The sequence below is a fragment of the Convolutriloba macropyga genome, chromosome 5, assembly GCF_964194025.1.
Source record: "Convolutriloba macropyga chromosome 5, txConMacr16.3, whole genome shotgun sequence".
NCBI classification, from domain to species: domain Eukaryota; kingdom Metazoa; phylum Xenacoelomorpha; order Acoela; family Convolutidae; genus Convolutriloba; species Convolutriloba macropyga.
In genome coordinates, this window is record NC_134472.1 from 39276711 (window position 1) to 39294532 (window position 17822).

Here is a 17822-nt window from a genome sequence, read left to right on the forward strand (position 1 = left end):
TGCTCGACCTTAAGAGAATTAGCTGTTCAGTTCTGTTGTTTTTTCTTACTAAGACATTACCACTTAGACAAAAACTCTCAGTGCCGTGTGTTTTCAATAATGAAATATCATTCCTAAGTTTTGAAACACTCATCTGGCTTATTAAAAGTTCTGCAGGCAAAATATCAGATTTTACTAAGAGATCTGTAGATCTCTCAAACTTTTTTCTCATATAGCAAACTTTAATACCCCAATTGATTTGTCGATTAATTCGCTGCATTGCAGAGAAATTCAAGTTCTGAAAAAATAGAGCACTGAATGTTAAATGAGAAAGGACTAGGGATTTGAATAGCATCAATCGTGCTTCCAGAGGTAACTGATAACGTAAAAGGTATATGGATCTAATCGCTGTGGCCATATTTGATAGGACTTTGTTGTTGTACATGAAAATTTAATTTAGAATCAATTATTATATCCAAGTATCTGCAGTGACTCTGTGGTTTAATTTCTTGTCCCCGAAAAACTATTGGATCAAAATTTTCATGTTCCTTCGAGACGCAAAGAAGTTCAGTTTTACCGGTATTCATGGTTAATTTGTTTTGCTTTAGATAATTATCTGTTTTCTCCAGTATTTCAGAAACACATTTTTCCAGTTCGCTGACATTGTTTCTGCTAAAATGGAAACTTGTGTCATCAGCAAATTGAATTATGTCGAAGTTTCCTTGTACCTTTTTTCGAAAATCATTAATATAGAGAAGAAAAACTAGTGGCCCTAAAACCGTTCCCTGTGGAACACCATGATTTGGTTTCCAACCATTCTGAGTAAACATCATTTATCTTAACACACTGCTGTCTGTTTTTAAGAAACGAAGCAAATAATTCAACTGCACTCTGAAATACTGTAAGCTTCAATTTTTTTGAGAAAAATTTCGTGCGATATTGAATTAAATGCTTTAGCTAGATCAATAAAAACAGCAACTGAAATTTTTAAGTTATCATAGTTTTCTTGTAATGCTTCGACTAAGTGTAAAACAGCATCTGTAGAAGACTTATGTTTTTGAAATTCAAACTGTGTACCGTTCAAAATTTTTTCTTTTTGTATAAATTCGTTAACCTGATTGAGAAGTATACGCTCAAAGAGTTTTGCAAACATTGGAGTAATTGAGATAGGCCTATAGTTCTCGCAAATTTTTACGTCCCCTTTTTTGTAGACCGGACTAATGAAAGCAATTTTTAAATTTCCGGGAAAATATTTTGACTAATGCATGTGTTAAAAACAAATTGCAAATGGGTTCCGATTGGAAGCTTTGCTGCCTTGATTGCCCAAGCATTAAAAACTCCTGGACCCGGAGACTTATTGTTGTCGAGTGAATCGATGGCATCATATAGTTCCTTTAGTGTAACTGTTCTGAAGCAAAACTTTTCCCTAACTTCTATGCGAGAAATATTTGGAGCGCTCACATATTGTCCATTGTATATGCCTAGTTTTTGAAAACTTCTATTGAGACAATTTGCAATATCAAGTTCATTTTCTACTTCTGTTTCACCGTCGACTAGTTTGTCTATAACTAGACACTCCCTTTCTTTGCCAATTCTTTTTTTGATGAAACTCCATTGTTCTTTACTTGTTGGTAGTTCTTTGAAAAATTGTTTGCAAAACTCGTTTTGGGCTGTTTTTAAACGCCTATTAACTAAATTTCTCAGATATTTGAAAATGGTATGCGCTTGCTCCGATGGGCTATTTTTCCAGATATTAAAAAGTCTATGTTTTTTGGCGATTTCTTCTCTCAACTCTTTTGTCAGCCAAGGTTTTTCAGCAATTTTTTTTTTCTGGTTGAAAGCTTTTTATAAGTGGGGCGTGGAACTCTAGAGTAGTACTGAAAACGTTTATGAAAGCATTGTACATGCTATTTCCATCTTCACATTGATATAAGTTACTCCAGTCCTGATTTGAAAGATCAAGACGAAATTTATTTGCATCGAACTTTCTTTTATTTCTACTGATAAAACTTTGCTTCCTGTTTTTAGGTTCAACAGGAAAATTGGTAGTGTATAAAACAATCAAGTGATCCATTTCAACTGATGGCGAAAAAATCTGAACATCTTGAATTTGGTTTTTGCTGGAAAACCCATGATCGATTAGTGTTACGCCTTGGCTGGTGGCTCGTGTTGGTTTTTCTGTGTTTGACAAGGTAAGGCCGGAATTACTCGCAAATTCATCCAATAAAGCGGATTCCTTTTTGTTGAAATAATTGAGATTATAATCGCCAAAAAGCAAAACTTCATCAGTGATTGAGTACGCCGAGGAAGTCTCTGATGTTAATTCGTCAATGAAATAGTTTCCCAAGTTTTTATTTGGACAATACGAAGCATTAATTAGGATTTTGCTAACCGATAGCCCAGATATTTCTACCCATAAGGACTCAAAAAAGCTTTCATTGAGTACATTTAGATCATTTCGCTGTTTTGAAGATATGTCCCTAGGAACCCAAATGGAAACACCCCCACCCTTGTTTACTCCTGTCTTTGATGACCTCGATTTTGAATAAAATTTGTGTTTCGGACTCAAAAAATTCTCTGGATAAATATCTGTTTCATTCAACCAAGTTTCAGTTAGCACCACTATTGTGTTTTGAGTCAAATTTGTCAAAAAGTCAGTGAAAAAGTCATATTTGATTTTTAAGCTGCGTGCATTGAAAAGACAAATGTTTAGATTTTTGCAATCTTTTGTAACTATTTCTATCAGCATGTCCGATTCACGAATGTGAGAAAAAGGACCCGGATTTAGATGAATACCACCGCTTAGGAGCAAGCGCATGAAGTGTAAATAAACTATTTTGCAAATACTCAAAAATCGAAAAAAGTGGAACCTAATTTTCACATTATAATAATCATGATTTTGGTTGTGTGACATAACCGAATATATAAATTTTTCATTTGAAGTAAAAAAGCAAAAACTGTTAGTTTGGAAATGCTCATTTTTGCTGACAAAAAAACATTAAGTCACACAACCAAAGGATTGATTAAAAACGCTGAATTTGTCGCAGTGCAATGTTGTTTTGTGACAGTAATATTATGCTGTTGATAATAGTTCCGAATACTCTTGACAATTTTTTGTACACCAGCCAAATTTAAGTGAACACCATCATTAGATATTTCAGATGTTGTAATGTTGCATTTCAAAACCTCTACTTTTGTCCATTTAAATGTTCCATTTAACTCCAAAGCAATATTTCCCAGTTGCTAATTGAACTCTTCAATTTCAATATTATTCGATTCACGCCCATAATGGCCATTTTTAACTTGTGGAATTTCAGAAAGTAGAACTCTGTGAGGTTTCAACTTTTTGATTGCTTTTGTAACAGTTTCACATAATTGAGATGCTGCGGCCACCCTTATCTATACTTGACCCGCATGAAAAATGAGTGATTGGCATTTCGCTCCTGACGAATACTGTTCGACTGTTTGTCCCAAATCAATAATTGTTGCAGAGGGATAAGAATGAATCCCAGTATCATAAGAAATATCAGATTGTCGTATTTTGTTGTATGTACTGTCTGAAATTATAAGATGGTTAGTGTTTCTGTTAATAAATTTTGGAAAAAATTTTGGTTCCAACGGCTCCAAAAAATTTGTTGATTTTTGAATATTGTGACCCATTAAGTTTTCCAATAGCGAACTTTTTTGATCCCGTAAATATCCGACTTCCGATTGGAATTTATCAATCATTCGACACTGTTACGCGTTTGCATTATCTTTCAATTCTATCTGCTGCTTTTGTTTGTCAATAACATGGTTTTGTTCTGAGATCGTTTGAGCTTGTTTGTCGATTAATTGTTTCTGTTCTTGTACGATTTCGTTTTTTTGCTTTAACTGTTTTCGCTTGTCCTCGATGGTGTTTGTAAGTCTTGAAAGTTCATTACTCAATTCAGTTTTAGTCTGCTGAGGCATTTTTAATCAAAACTTTGGTTGGATTTCGATTCACGCAGCAAATTGCATTTACCAACTGTTCTGCTCTTTGACTTTTGAGTTGTATAAGGCTCTACCGTCTATTCTGGTACGTCCAATGCCTTGTTTTACTACCATTAACTTTCGTTGCAAAGCGGGTACCTAACTTTATTTAACTGGAATGGATTGGGTCTTTGATGAAAGAAATCTTGTTTCAGCTTCTAGAGAAGACGCCTGAGAGATTGATGTACAAGTTGGATCAGGACAACTACATATCACCACTTCATTTAGCTGTGAGTTCCTGTCTCAATGTTCTCTACTTTTTTACATCATCATTATTGATTCAAATCAGTGATTGGCAGTTTCAGCTACCAACGACTAATCTTTTGGTTACTACTTTGATCATTTTTTTTTATCAATACCCATAAGCAAAACAAAGTACTTCATCCTTGTAAAGTCATCTGGCTAATAGCAGCTCTCATCTTCTCAGTCGGCTATTACAGCCCCCTATTTTTACATTTCAATAAATTTGAATTCTATTGGGGCTATGCCTTTTTACGACTCGAAGAGTATTGGAGAAGTGTCTTTTTAAATCAATTTTATTGATATTTAAGCACGAAATGAAAGGTGTGAAAAATTTTCGAGCGGTTTAAGTAGAAGGGTTTTTATTTTCGAAGGGTCATTTTTGAGCCCAAACTTTTCACGTTTTGTCATTGTTGCGTTTTTTGTCTTTAATTGGCTTTTGGCAAAGTTGACTGTCTAAGTTTCATGGTGCTGTAAAAAGTTTCATTGCCAGGTCATCGGTTAACTTGCCAAGCTAAAATATTGGGTTTCCTTTTATTGTTTATGCCAACATTGACACCAAAGTCAAACCATTTTTCCGTTTTTCAGTTTTCACATCAATATGCCAAAACATTTAAGGCTTGAATATGGTTAATGGATTGAGTCTAACATCACAGAAATGATTTTGACGACTTGGATATTATTAATGTATGCAACTTTTAATTATGTTTGCTAATTTCTTCAAGTTTTTTGAATTTTTAAAACATTTTTCAGGTTTTATTTTCTTTTAGTGAGAATTGAAACAGTTTTCAGGCCTGATTTTGCATCAATGGATAGCTTAATGACCCAGAAAGTTTTTATGCATATTCAAGTACAAATACAGAAACTTTTGTCTAATTTTTGCTAACTCATGTTTTTGAAACTTTTTAGAGCTTTAAAACTAAGGTAATGAATGGATGTTAGCTTTACAGAAGCTATCTTGAAAGTGTTTCCTAAGATCTTTAACGCCTTTTCGTAATTTTGATTTATTTTCTGGGTGTGGATCAGTTTCTGCCCTCTGTTTGGCTCATACATAATCCGCATTTTTATTGCAGCCTACAGGTTTGCCATTTATAAGTTGTGGCTAGAAATGCCAGTTTTGACGAAACTAGCGTTTTTTTTAACGTAAACAATAAATGGTTTAAGCAATTTCTTTTTTGGCCAAAACTGCCAGTTAAACAGTTTAAATTATCTTGCTGCTGGGTTCTCGAATTGCTTTTATGAACTCAAAACTGTTTTTGAGGACAATAACACAAAGAATATTAAGAGCTTTTGTTAAGAATTTTGTTTTCAAAAAGTTTTTTGCAATTTTTTGCAAAATTTAGTTGTATTTTTATGGTCTCATTATTTGGTCTCATTAAATCCCAATCGGTGTTATTAATAGCAGCCCTCGTCTTCTCAGCCGGCTATTATAGCGCTCCTATTTTTTTTTACAATTCAAAGAATTTGAATTGTATTGGGGCGCTGTCTTTTTTTTAAGATCTGTTCACACATTTTCATGATTTTTGAAGTCAAATTGGAGTGGTGATTTTGGTCACGCCGAAACAGGAAGTGGAGCGAAAAAGCGAGTTCTTTTGCGGCGTGATATTTTAAAGTAGAGTGAGAATACGGCGTTTGAACAAAAATTCGCTTTCTCGCTAGTGGTTTTTTGTTCACATGCGGCAATTTCACTTTGGTTTTTACTATTTTTTTCGATTTTTTGAATCGGGTTTTTTTTTCTAAATGGTTTTCCCAATCATTTCATAGTTCATTCCAGGTCTAGTTTTTTGTATTGTCATTGAAAATTCTTTGAATTGTACGTCAGGACTTGTCCTGCTATGTTTTTTTACTTCGTCGAATAAAAATAATGTTTCGCTTTACCTCATTTTGCCGCATTTTTAAAAGATTTTGTGTGATATCTTTTTGACTTCTCTAGGCTAGTTTCTCTCTTCTCTCATTCTGCTAAAAGTGATTTTGAACATCAGTTGCTCAGCAAAGCAATTCAAAATGAACAGAGTCAGTATAAAAAATTGAAATCAGAAGTAGAAACGGGATAAACCCATAAAGCCCAATTTTAGATGCCCGCTATTTTAACGTCCTTCCTATAAGTCTTAGTGACCATCTCTACTCTTATTGGTATTGATAGTAGCACCTGTAGCCTCTCTCTAAGAAACAGAAGTACGTTATGCTCAACTACGAAATCCATCGGACTTAAAAAATGTTTTTGTACAAAAATCTTTTTTTTCAATATCTTCTATTCTTTCTATCCCAATCATGCTTATTGGAGTCAACGGCGGCTATTTTCCGGCAATCTGCCGGGTATGTTTATTTAATCATCCTTCAATCCCAATCGGTGTTATGAGAATCAAGTGCGGCTGTTTTTCGACCATATGAAGTCACAATCACTTCAAATCTGTTTTTTGTTCATTCGTGCGTGGAATTTCAACTGAATGCATGCGTGACGTTATTTTTCACTGTTGTGAAGCAGAGAGAGTTTTTTGTTCATTCCTGTGATTAAGTTTTTTTGGCCACACGTGACTTACCTCGTCTGAAAATTCTCATCATTCTGAAATTAACCATTCTTTACTTCAATTCAAAAAGGATGGTCAAGTGAGTGGTTATTCGAGAGTATTTAATAGAAGCAGCAATATAACATCTCAGCATTTATTAAAAGTGTTTTGTTCTGTTTGTTTCTTGTACTATCTTTTTGAGGCTGCATATCTACAAAGTCATTGCGGCTATTTTCTGGCAATCTGCAGCTATGGTTTTTAAAATTTAAAAGTAGTTATTAAGTCTTACAATTGTAATAGCAGATGCAAATATACCAACAGAAGTTAGATGGAATTCAAAATTGTCTGGCCTGAAGAGGTTTTGCACAAATGATGCGTGCCGTTTTCAAAAAGAAGAATAATTTGATTTCGATTATAATATTTGTAATGAATATTAATGCATATCATTCAGTCGTATAAAAATTAATGTGAAAAGATATCGCAGATGCAACTAAATTAGCTGCGCTGTTTATTCCCAAAAAGATTTGACAAAATTTTTTAGCTTTGCCAATTTATTTGATTTTTAAAATATTGACCCTTTATTGTTTTGTAAAAGTGAAAAAAATAATAGACTGTCACGCTTAGTTTTAATAATATATTGTGGGACTAATATAAATAATGGTTTGTTTGTTTACCGGAAACAAGAAAGATTTCTTAATTTTTCCATGCAGCTTTTATAGCTGCGAAACTGTAAGCTGAGCGGAGTTATATTGCGGTGTTCGTGGTTTTTTCTTTCGTCGTCTGCTGCTCTTTTTTGGTTTTTTATTCCTTCTTGAACATTCTTAGTTTGACTTTTTCAGTGGCTTTTTCGCGCTTGATTTCTTGAATTTTGCGTGACCTAAATTGCGCTTATTCGAAAATTGGAAAATTGTGTTGGTTGCTGAAACATAATCCATGGGACCAGAATTGAGCTCAAGGTCCTGATAGCCGAGTGGTTAGTGCAAGCGGCAAGTACGCAGGAGAGTGGGGTTCGGATCTCTCCTTCGGCCTATCTATTTCAAAGTTTTTTAGGCGGCGGAGATATTTTTTTCGAATCACTTCTGTATCTGTTTCTCTCTGTATTCTACTGCGTGCAAGCCTATTTTACAGCTATTTCAGCAATCTGCCGGCTGTTTTAAACTATTTGATATAAATATGATTTGTACTACTCTGCTTTATTAGTTGATCTCAAACAAAATGTGTAGCGTTTGTATTAGTCCTTATCTATATATTAATTCAACGTCGACAGAGAGCCACTGAACACCATGTTTAAGGGCCTATCTTCACATGTTTTAACGGCCCTTAAACATGGTTTTCTGAGAAAGCGACTGACAACAGTCGGGTTTGAACCTGGGTCTAGGGGTTGAGAAGCGGAAGCGCAATGAGTTGAGCTAAGGAGCAGGTGAGGCGCGTATTTTATCGGGACTTTTGCCAATTAACGTCGCATGCGTTTCTCTTTTCCATTTCGCTCCTTTTTGCACACATTTTTTTTTGCTCCATGTCTTTCCTCCTGTGACTATATATCTATTTCTATATATTAAACGTATTTCGAAAACCTATACCACCGTGTTTAAGCTCTTACTCTTCAGATGTTTTAAGGCCTCTTAAAGATGCAACACAGCGTCTTTTATGCATTTTGATAAAGGTCAATGGCCGAAAAGCTGCTGTTGCCAAAATAGTCAATGACCAAAATAGTCAAAGCTATATATGCCATAAAGGTCAATGACTGAATAGGCGTGGATTCAAAAATTGGTCATTGACGGAAAAGCTGCCAATGACCGAAGAGCTGCGTGTGCCAAAAGGGTCAACGACCAAATAACTTCGGATGCAAAAATAGGCCATTGACCGAAAAACTGTCAATGACCGAAAAGCTGCGTGTGCCAAAAGGGTCAACGACCAAATAACTTCGGGTGCAAAAGTAGGTCAATGACTGAAAAACTGCTAATACAAACTGAATCCATTTATTACACGAAAATAGTCCTTGAAAGATATGTGCTGATGCATCACTGGTGTTGACAAAATAAAGATTTTCTTAGTAAAGTTCAATTACTGAATTGAAATCGAAGATAGAAAAATGTCCGTATAAGATGATTTTAGTTAGCTAGGTAGTAAGGCTGCAGTGACAAGCTTTTGTGTAACGTTTTAAAATTCTCCGTAACATAGATTGATGCGATTCTTCTAAGCGGAACTTATAACGCAAAATGTTTGCGTGCCCGATTTGGTTTTTCAAATCATATATTGCTTCTTTTGTCAATTTTGTTTAATGCTTCGATGAGACTTAGTTCAAACAAAATTGAAAAAAGTGAAGCAAAAGATCATTTTAAAAACCCAATCAGTCGCACGAACATCTTGCGTATTAACTTCTGATGAGAAGAATCGCATCAATCTATGTTACGGAGATTTTTAAAACGTTACACAAAAAGTTGTCACTGCGGCATTAAAATAACCTTATATGGACAATTTTCTGTCTTCGATTTCATTTCGGTAATTAAACTTTACTTGAAGAAAACCTTGAAGAAAACTTGAAAAAAGAAAAGAAGAGACAAGACAGAGCGAAAGAGGAAAAAAGAGAGGCACAAAGAGGAGCAAAAAAGACGAAAGAGAAACGGAAAGAAACAAAATAGAAAAGAAACAAAGAAATACAGAAGGAAAAAAAGAGAGAAACGAAAGAGAAAGAAAAAGAAAGGCAGAAGAAAAAGAACAGTAAAGAAACGAAAGAAAGAGAAAAAGACAAAAAAGAAAGAGAAACGAAAGAGAAGTTCTTCCGAGAGTCAAAAGCAAAACCCGAACAAATGCTTTGCAGCCTAACTTCATTTGCACTAATAAAACTGACAACAAATGATTAGTTTAATTAAACTTCAGTTGTTTAAACTTCTTATGAGACTGAGATCTAACAGCTGAAGTTTAATTAACCTAAATTTTGTTGTCAGTTTTATTAGAGCAAATGAAGTTAGACTTGGAAGAATATGTTCGGGTTTTGGTTTTGACTCTAGGAAGATCTTTGCTATTTTTTTCTCGTTCTTTTCTGTCTTATTTCTTTCTTTTGTTTCTTTACTGTTCGTTTTCTTCTGCCTTTCTTTTTCTCTTTCGTATCGCCGGCTTTCTTTCTTTCTCTATTTCTTTTGTTTCTTTTTTACTCTCCGTTTCTCTCTTTCTTCTTTTTTGCTCCCTTTCGTTTCTTTTCTCTTCTTTCTTTTGTCTTTTTTTCTTTTTTGCTTTTTCTTTTACGTCATTTTTCTTTTTTTGGTTTCTCGGTTTCTTTTTAATAGCCGCACAGTGATAGCTGGGGCTATTATTGGCCTTCTCTTGGTTTTTTTATTTCGTCTACGCGATTTTTGTTGCGACAATATGACGTCACAACCACTTCAAATTTGCTTTTTGTTCATTCGTTCATGCAGTTTCATCTGAAGTGCGTGCGTGACTTCATTTTGCGCTCTTAGTGGAGCGATTTTTTTTGTTCATTCGCGTGATTAAAATTTTGGTCACACTTGACTTACCTCACTCTCAAATATGACTTTGAAATTGACTTTTATTTACTTTAATTCAAAGAGATAAGGTCAAATGGGTGTGTGTCACTCTAAATGAAGGTTATTTGAGAGCAGCTAATACAGGCAGCAAAAACTTGTTCAGATTTTTAATCAAAATATAACATATATGCCTTCAATGAAAAGACGTTTCTTGGTCTGTTTTTTACTGATTTTTTGAGATGTTATGGCTATTTTCTGGTTATCTGCCAGCTATTTTTCTATTTTGGTGGTCTTTTGTGTTTTCACGCTTTCATTTCTGTTGTTCGCCCCTTCCTCCCTCTCTCACTCTGTCTTTTTTCTCTTTTCTCTATTGTTTTTCTTTTCTGCTTTGCGGTTCTGTCTTTCTCTTCTTTCTTTTCTCTATTTTTTTCTCTTTTTTGTTGTTCTTTTTCGCCTTTATCTTCTATTTTTCTGTTCTTCTTCTGCCTTCATTTTTCTTTTTTGGCACCCTTTCGTCTCTTCTTTCTCTCCTTTCTCTTTCACTTTTCTCTTCCTTGGTTTTGCTTTTCTCTCTTTATTTTCTGTTTGACTTTTATTTTTTTCCGCTTTCATTGGTCCTTTTTCGTGTTTCCTTTCATTTCTCCGTTTTCTCATCTCTCTCTCTCCTGTTTTTTTACATCTCTTGCTTTTTCTTTTCGGTCTTTCGTTTTTGCTTTTCTCTTCTCTTTCTTTTCTTTTTTTCTCTTTTTTTCTGTTCTTCTTTTCTGCCTGTTCTTTGTTTCTTTACTCTTTCTCTTTCGTTTTTCTTTTCGCTTTCTTTTCTCTGTTCTCTTTCTCTTCTATTCGTTTTCTTCTGCCTTCCTTTTGTCTCTTCCTTTTTGCTCTCCCTCTCTCTCCGTCTTCTTTTTTGCTTCCCTTTCTCGGTCTTACTTTTGGTTTCTCGGTTTCTTTTTTCTCTTTCATTGGTCCTTTTTGTGTTTTCTCTTTCATTTTTTTACTGTCTCTCTTTCTCTCTATCTCTCTCTCTCGTTTCTTTTTTGCCTCTCCTTTTCTTTCTATTCTGTCTTTGCTTTTTTTTTCTCTTGCTTTTCTCTTTCCTGTCTCTCGTGTGTGCTTTTCTCTTCTCTTTTTCTCCTTTTTTTCTGTTTTCCTTTTCTGCCTTTTCTATTTTTTCGTTCTCTTTCTTTTCCGTCGTTCTTTTCTCTTTCTTTTCTTCACTATTCTTTTTTTCTGTTCTTTTTATTTTTTCTTTTGCACTCTTTCGTCTCTTCTTTCCCTCTTTTCTCTTCCTTGGTTTCGCTTTTGTCTTTTTTTTTCTGTTTTACTGTTTGTTTCTTTTTCTCTTTCATCGGTCCTTTTTGTGTTTTCTTTCATTTCTCTGTTTTTCTAATCTCTCTCTCTCTCTCTCTCTCCTATTTTTTTTACATCTCTTGCTTTTTCTTTTCCGTCTTTCGTTTCTGCCTTTCTTTTCTTTTTTCTCTTTCTTTCCTTTTTTTTCTGTTCCTTTTTTCTGCTTTTTCTATTTTAATTGTTTCCCTCTTTTCGGTCTGTCTTTTTTCTTTCTTTTCTATCCTCTTTTCTGTTATTTTTCTTCTGCCTACTTTTCTCTTTAGTTTTTGCTCATTTTTCTTTATCTTTTCCTTCCTTTTCTTTTCTCTCTTTGATTGGTCTTTTTTGAGTTTTCTCTTTCAATTATCTGTTTTTCCATTCGCTCTCCTCTGTCTTTTTATCTCTCCCTTTCTCTCTTGCTTTTCTATTTTTCGCCCACTTTTTCCGTTCTTTTTTCTATCCTCTTCTCTTAATTTTCTCTTTCTACTTTTCTCTTTTCTCTTGCTTTTTTTCCGTCTTTTGGTTCTGCTTTTCTCTTTACTTTCTGTTCTTTTTTTCTTTTCGTCTTTTCTGCCTCTTTGTTCTGTTTCTTTACTCTTTCTTTTTTGTTTTCTTTTCGCTTTCTTTTTTCTGTTCTCTTTTCTGTTCGCTTTCTTCTGCCTTTCTTTTCTCTCTTCCTTTTTGCTCTCTCTCTCTCTCTCTCTCTCTCTCTCTCTCTGTCTCTCTTCTTTTTTTTGCTTCTTTCTTCTGTCTTACTTTTTCTTTTTTGGTTTCTCGGATTTTCTGTTTCATAGGTCTTGTTTGTTTTTTCTCTTTCATTTTTTGTCTCTTTCTCCTGTCTTTTTTACCTCTCCTTTTCTTTCTATTCTCTCTTTGCTTTTCTTTTTTCTCTTGCTTTTCTCTTCCTTTTCTGTCTCTAATTTCTGCCTTTCTCTTCTCTTTGTTTTCTCCCTTTTTTTGTTTTTCTTTTCTGCCTTTTTTTTCTCTTTTTTTCCGTCGTTCTTTTCTTTTTCTTCACTAGTCTTTCTTTTGTTTTTTCCTCCTTTTTTTGCTCTTTGTCGTTTCTCTCATTCTCTTCTTTTTCTTCTTTGTCTTCTTTTCCTTCTATCTGCGTTTCTCTCTTCCTCTGACTTTCTTTTCTCGTTGGTTTTGCAGTTTTTTCTCTTTCGATGGTCGTTTCGGTTTTTTGGTTTCTTTTTTAGTTTCTCGGTTTCTTTTCTCTTCCATTGGTCTTTCAGTGTTTTCCTTTTCATCCTTTTCTTTGTTTCTCTCTCTTTCTCTCTTCTGTCTTTTTACCTCTCCTTTTCTCTCTTTCTCTTTTTTATTTTTGTTCTATTTTCTGCTTTTTTTCTCTCCTCTCTCCCTTTTCTGTCTCTTTTCTCTTCTTTTTCTTTTCTGGTTTTTTCTGCCTTTCTTTTTTTCTTTCTATTTTCTATCTTTTTTCCGTTTCTCTTTGGTTTCTGAAACGTTTTTGTTTTTCTGTCATCTCTTGCTTTTATCTTCTTTCTGTCTTTCTTTTGTCTCGCTTTTCTGTTCTTTTTTTTGTTTCTTCCTTTTTTCTTCATTTCTTTTCTTTTGTTCTTTATTTTCTCGCTGTATTTTCTGTTCTCTTTTTCTTCGGTCTTTTCTCTTCCGTTTCCTTCTTTTTCTGTCTCTCTTTTTTGTCTTTTTCCTCGCTTACATTTCTCTTTCCATTTTGTTTTTTCTCATGCCTTTCTCTCATACCTCTCTGTCTTTCTTTCTTTTGCGTGTCTTTTTCTTTATCTCTTTTCTAGCTTTCTGTTCAGTGTTTTCTCTCCCTCTTTCATATCCCGTTTTTCTCTCTTGCTCTTCTATTTTTCTGTTCCCCCTTCCTTTGCTCTCCTTTTCCCTCTTTTCTTTTTTTCTGCCCTTCTGTTCTCTATTTCTTCTGTCTTTTCTCTTCCATTTATGCTTCTTTCTGGCTCTCTTTTCTGGTTTTTCCCGCCTTTTCTCTTTCTTTCTGTCTTTTCTCTCGTTCTTTTTTCCTCTTTCCTTTCTGTTCTTTTTCTCTCTTATCTTTTGTTTCTCTTTCGGTTCCCTTTATTTTCTCTTACCTTTCTGTCATCTCTTGCTTTTCTTTTTCTTCTGTCTTTTCTTTCTTGCTTTTCTGTTCTTTTTTCCCTTATTCTTTTTAGTCTTGTCAGTGTTTTCTCTGCTTCTTTCATGTCTATTAATGTTTTTATCTATATATATTTCTGCTCTCCCTTTCTTCTCTTTCTTTCTCTTTCTTTTTCTCAGTCTTTTCTGTTTTTTTCCTGCCTCTCTTATATATCTTGAATGTTTAAGCGCCTCATCTTTGCTCATTAGACTTGCACCTTACCGTTTTACCTGCGTTTAGCTAAGCCATCATGTAGAAGTTCAATATCTGTGTACGGGGTGTACAAAAAACTGCTGGTGCTTGGGGTTATATACTAAACCAAACGCATCGGTATTGTAACGCGGTTGCGGAAAGAAATCCCCACGGAAAAGAATCCCACTTTATTTCAGATAGGAAGTAAACCCCCACGGAAATAAACCCCCACTTTACTTATAAAGAACTGTGCATTTAGCGCGTTTGGCTATGCCTCGCGGGCCATGGCCATGCGTCAGCGGCCCGTGGGAGTTGATATGAAACTATCACAACCAAACAAATTATCACAACCGAAGTTCAATTTTAAAATGGGGGTTTATTTCCGTGGGGGTTTATTTGCTATCTAAAGTTAAGTGGGTTTTTTTTCCGTGGGGGTTTATTTCCTAGACCCAGCGTAAAAAAATACATATGGCTGTTGAACGAGAGGCAGGGGTTCCAGCACAAGGTGGTGCGAAAGAAATCTGATTTTTTAAAAACCTATTCTTTTAAATGATTTTTTTGTGGTGCTTTTGCGGGCCTGCTAGTTGGTTTTCAATGCGATTTTTCTTAATGCCAACCCAACAATCTGGATAAGTTGATGAGGCCAGCAGGACATTAAGTTACTCGGTTGAAACGGAAAAGATCCAATTTCTGATCCTAGCTGTTTACTAGTTTTTAAGTATGCAATTCACCGAAATTAAGAAAAAGAAGTATTCATTAGTTCATGGTGTGAAAAGAGCGATTCTTAATTTGGCGCTCGAAAGACATTAAGTTCTCCTAGAGCCTTACGCCTAACCAGTCTCTAAAAATGCGGTTGAATCCCCCTACTCCCCCACCCAATGCTAGCATCGCTGAGCCCCGTGTTATACCGAAGCCAACCGCTCGCCCATCGTTTGGGAACAATTTCGCCGACGTTAGTTGTTTTTTTGCCCCCCCCCGCAACAACTACCTACCTACCTACCCCCTCCCTTCACCTAGCTACCCCCACCTACCCCCCCCCCCCAACTACCCCAGCACTACGCACCTCCCCAACCTATGTACCCACCTAGCTCCCCCCGCACCTACAAAATTGTCGGCATTTTTAAAATACTTCAATGTGGTTTGTTGGGCTACTTTTGTTTTTTCTCTTGTCTATTTTGATGTTTTGATTTCGGTAAGTTTAGGTTAGAGATTATAATGCACTACGATTCGAGTCGTTTCCGGTATTCTACCGGCTATGTTTTTTATGCACATTTTTCGCTTGACAATTTTGCGCTTTTCTTCTAGAACATTCTTTGACTTCTCAAGTGACTTTTTCATGCTTTCGTTCTTCATTTTTGAGTGATCTCTACTGCTCTCACTCCGAAAAAAAGCTTGTTATAATTGAATCTTTGATCTCTTGTAGGTTGTTTAGTTGTTGCTTAATATAAAATCGGTCGTAGCATAGTAGAGGTAAGTGATTCGTAGCGCAGTGGTTAGTGTGTTTGGTTGAGGATCGGGAGGTCAGTGGTTCGGATCCCGGAGGCGGAAAGGTTTTTGCACCCCTAAAGAAAAATTGATCTAGGCTACAACCCCTGAATTAAATTGCGTCGCCTGTCGTTCAAGAGCAATTCTTCCGAAATTTGTCGGTTTATTTTTTTCTCCGTTAACTAGACGATGGTCATTTCCAGGTGCAAAAAGCCAAGCTGATTTCGAAGTCATCCAATTTTGAATTGCTTTCTTTTTGTTGGAAGGCTTCGACTAAAACTTAAACTATTTTCTCGTGCAATGTCCACGTTAATATAAGTTACAAGAAAATTAGAAAACGAGGGATGAGCTAAAGAAAGCATCAAACGTTCTAATTCAAATTATGAATTTTAATCAAGAATGACTCAAGAGTCAATCTCATAATCCTAAACTGTAGACAGGCAAATTCAACCATGATTAAAAAAAACAAAGGTCATGAATTTAACACTTTGTGGTTAATAAAAAATTTAGTACTGAATATTTGCTTCATTCTTCTGGCGAACATTTTAAATGCTTGAATCAACGTGAATAGCTTTAGGTTATCATCAGCAATTTGATTTTTCTTGATATTAATTTTGAGTGCTAAATCAACTAACTGTGTGAAAACACAAGTGCGCTAGCCTCCTTGTTGATTCTAGCCTTTAAGCGTTTCACTGAGAGAAATTGACCTTTTTGTGAACAAGTTAATTTATTGTCAGAACTAACCAAAGCTTTCACAGGTGTTTTTCAGATCTCTGCTGGGTAATGCTTCAACTGTTTGTTCAGTTATTTTTAATTTTTAAATTGCAGTTGTGGGGTGTTGGGAAATTCTGTTTTGAATAACCAATTTGGTACCATTTTGAAACTCTTTACTGATCGAATTTATTTCACATCGTTAATCTGTGACCAAACATCGACAATTTTTGCCCAAATTTCTTGATTTGAGTACTTGAATAGATATGTCGTGTTTTGATTACTTGAATAGATCTGTCGTGGCTTATTTTTCCATGAAAGATGGTCCAATATCAGAGCAAGAAGCAATCTTATAGCCTAACACTGCATAATTTTGGGCTTTTCTGCCATAGGCATATCATGGTCATGATGAGGTACTGTCGATGCTACTGGAATGCAGCGACAAGAATGTGAATGTGAGAGACCCGGACGGGAGGACTCCTCTTTCCTTAGCTTCGCTTAGAGGACACTTGAGTTGCGTGGAGACTCTGCTTATACAGGGCAATGCCACTGTGCTCACCTATGACAACGTGTCCGACAAGACACCATATCACGCTGCAGGTTAGTTAAAAACACAGCATTAAAAAGTAAAATTTAAAATATCACTTTGATTCTGATTTTCGGATAGATAATCACTTGAAAAAAATAATAGATAATCACACTGGAAAAGATACATGATCACTGCAAAAAGATCGCTTGAAAAAAGGCTGTTTAGAATGCAGTGCTGAATGAATTTAGTTTAAATAGAGTTAATTCAATTTTTTTACAAGGAGTGTATTTTTTTTCGACTGGACATTTGAGAAAGTATTTTTTACTTCAGCTTCTCATGGACATGCGAACGTGTTGCGAGTGTTGATAAAGAATGCAGAGAGTCCCTCTGACGTGGATTGTATTGACAGACTGGGCAGGACTCCTTTGATGTACGTGACAGCACAGGGACACCTGGAGTGTCTGAACATTCTCCTCAACAGTGCTGCCAATGTGAACATGGTCGATCACAGACACAACACTGCACTCCACAGAGCTGTTAGTTGTTCCTTTTCAAATCTAATTGCTTTTACCGCTCTCATAAAGAGAAACAGTGCTCAAAATTACAGATGCGCATTTGCCTCCGATAAATATGTGAGCACTTATTTGCTTGCAACTTACTCGTTTCCTATAGTTGTTTTTAATAGCTCTCGTCAAATTGGGATCTGTAAAAAAAACTGATTAAAGGTTGTTCTGTTCAGCTAAATGAACAATCAAATGTTATGTAAATTAAAAGTTCTATACCAGAGGTTGAGTAGAGTTAAGAAAATGAGATTGTTGGATAAAATGGTAAAGCAGATTTACGGTATTTCTTCTGAGTTCGCCAAGTTCTCACATTTAGGTTATTAATAGCCGCCCTCATCTTCTCAGCCGGCTATTATTGCGCTCGTATTTTTTTTTACTTCGTCAAACTTTTTTTCGCTTTACCATTTTGCCGCTTTTTCGACATTTTGCGTGAAATCTGTTTGACTTCTCTAGGCTAGTTTCTCTCTTCTCTCATTCTGCTAAAAGTGAAATTGAACATCAGTTGCTAAGCAAAGCAATTCAAATGAACAGAGTCGGTATAAAAAATTGAAGTCAGAAATAGAAATGGGATAACTCATAAGCCCAATTTAGATGCCCGCTATTTGAACGTCGTTCCTATAAGTCTTAGTTACCACCTCTAATGCTTATTGGTGTTGATAGTAGCCCCTGTAG

The 17822-nt window shown here is 35.3% G+C and overlaps 1 protein-coding gene across 1 annotated transcript in view; it reads left to right on the plus strand.

Annotated features, from left to right (window-relative positions):
- Positions 1-17822, plus strand: part of LOC142340364 (uncharacterized) — a 269135-nt gene that overhangs the window by 211574 nt on the left and 39739 nt on the right. The window contains exons 16-18 of the mRNA XM_075390938.1: positions 4146-4220; positions 16451-16658; positions 16918-17123. Coding sequence (XP_075247053.1) covers positions 4146-4220; positions 16451-16658; positions 16918-17123 — 489 coding nt within the window. The remainder of the gene's footprint in view (positions 1-4145; positions 4221-16450; positions 16659-16917; positions 17124-17822) is intronic.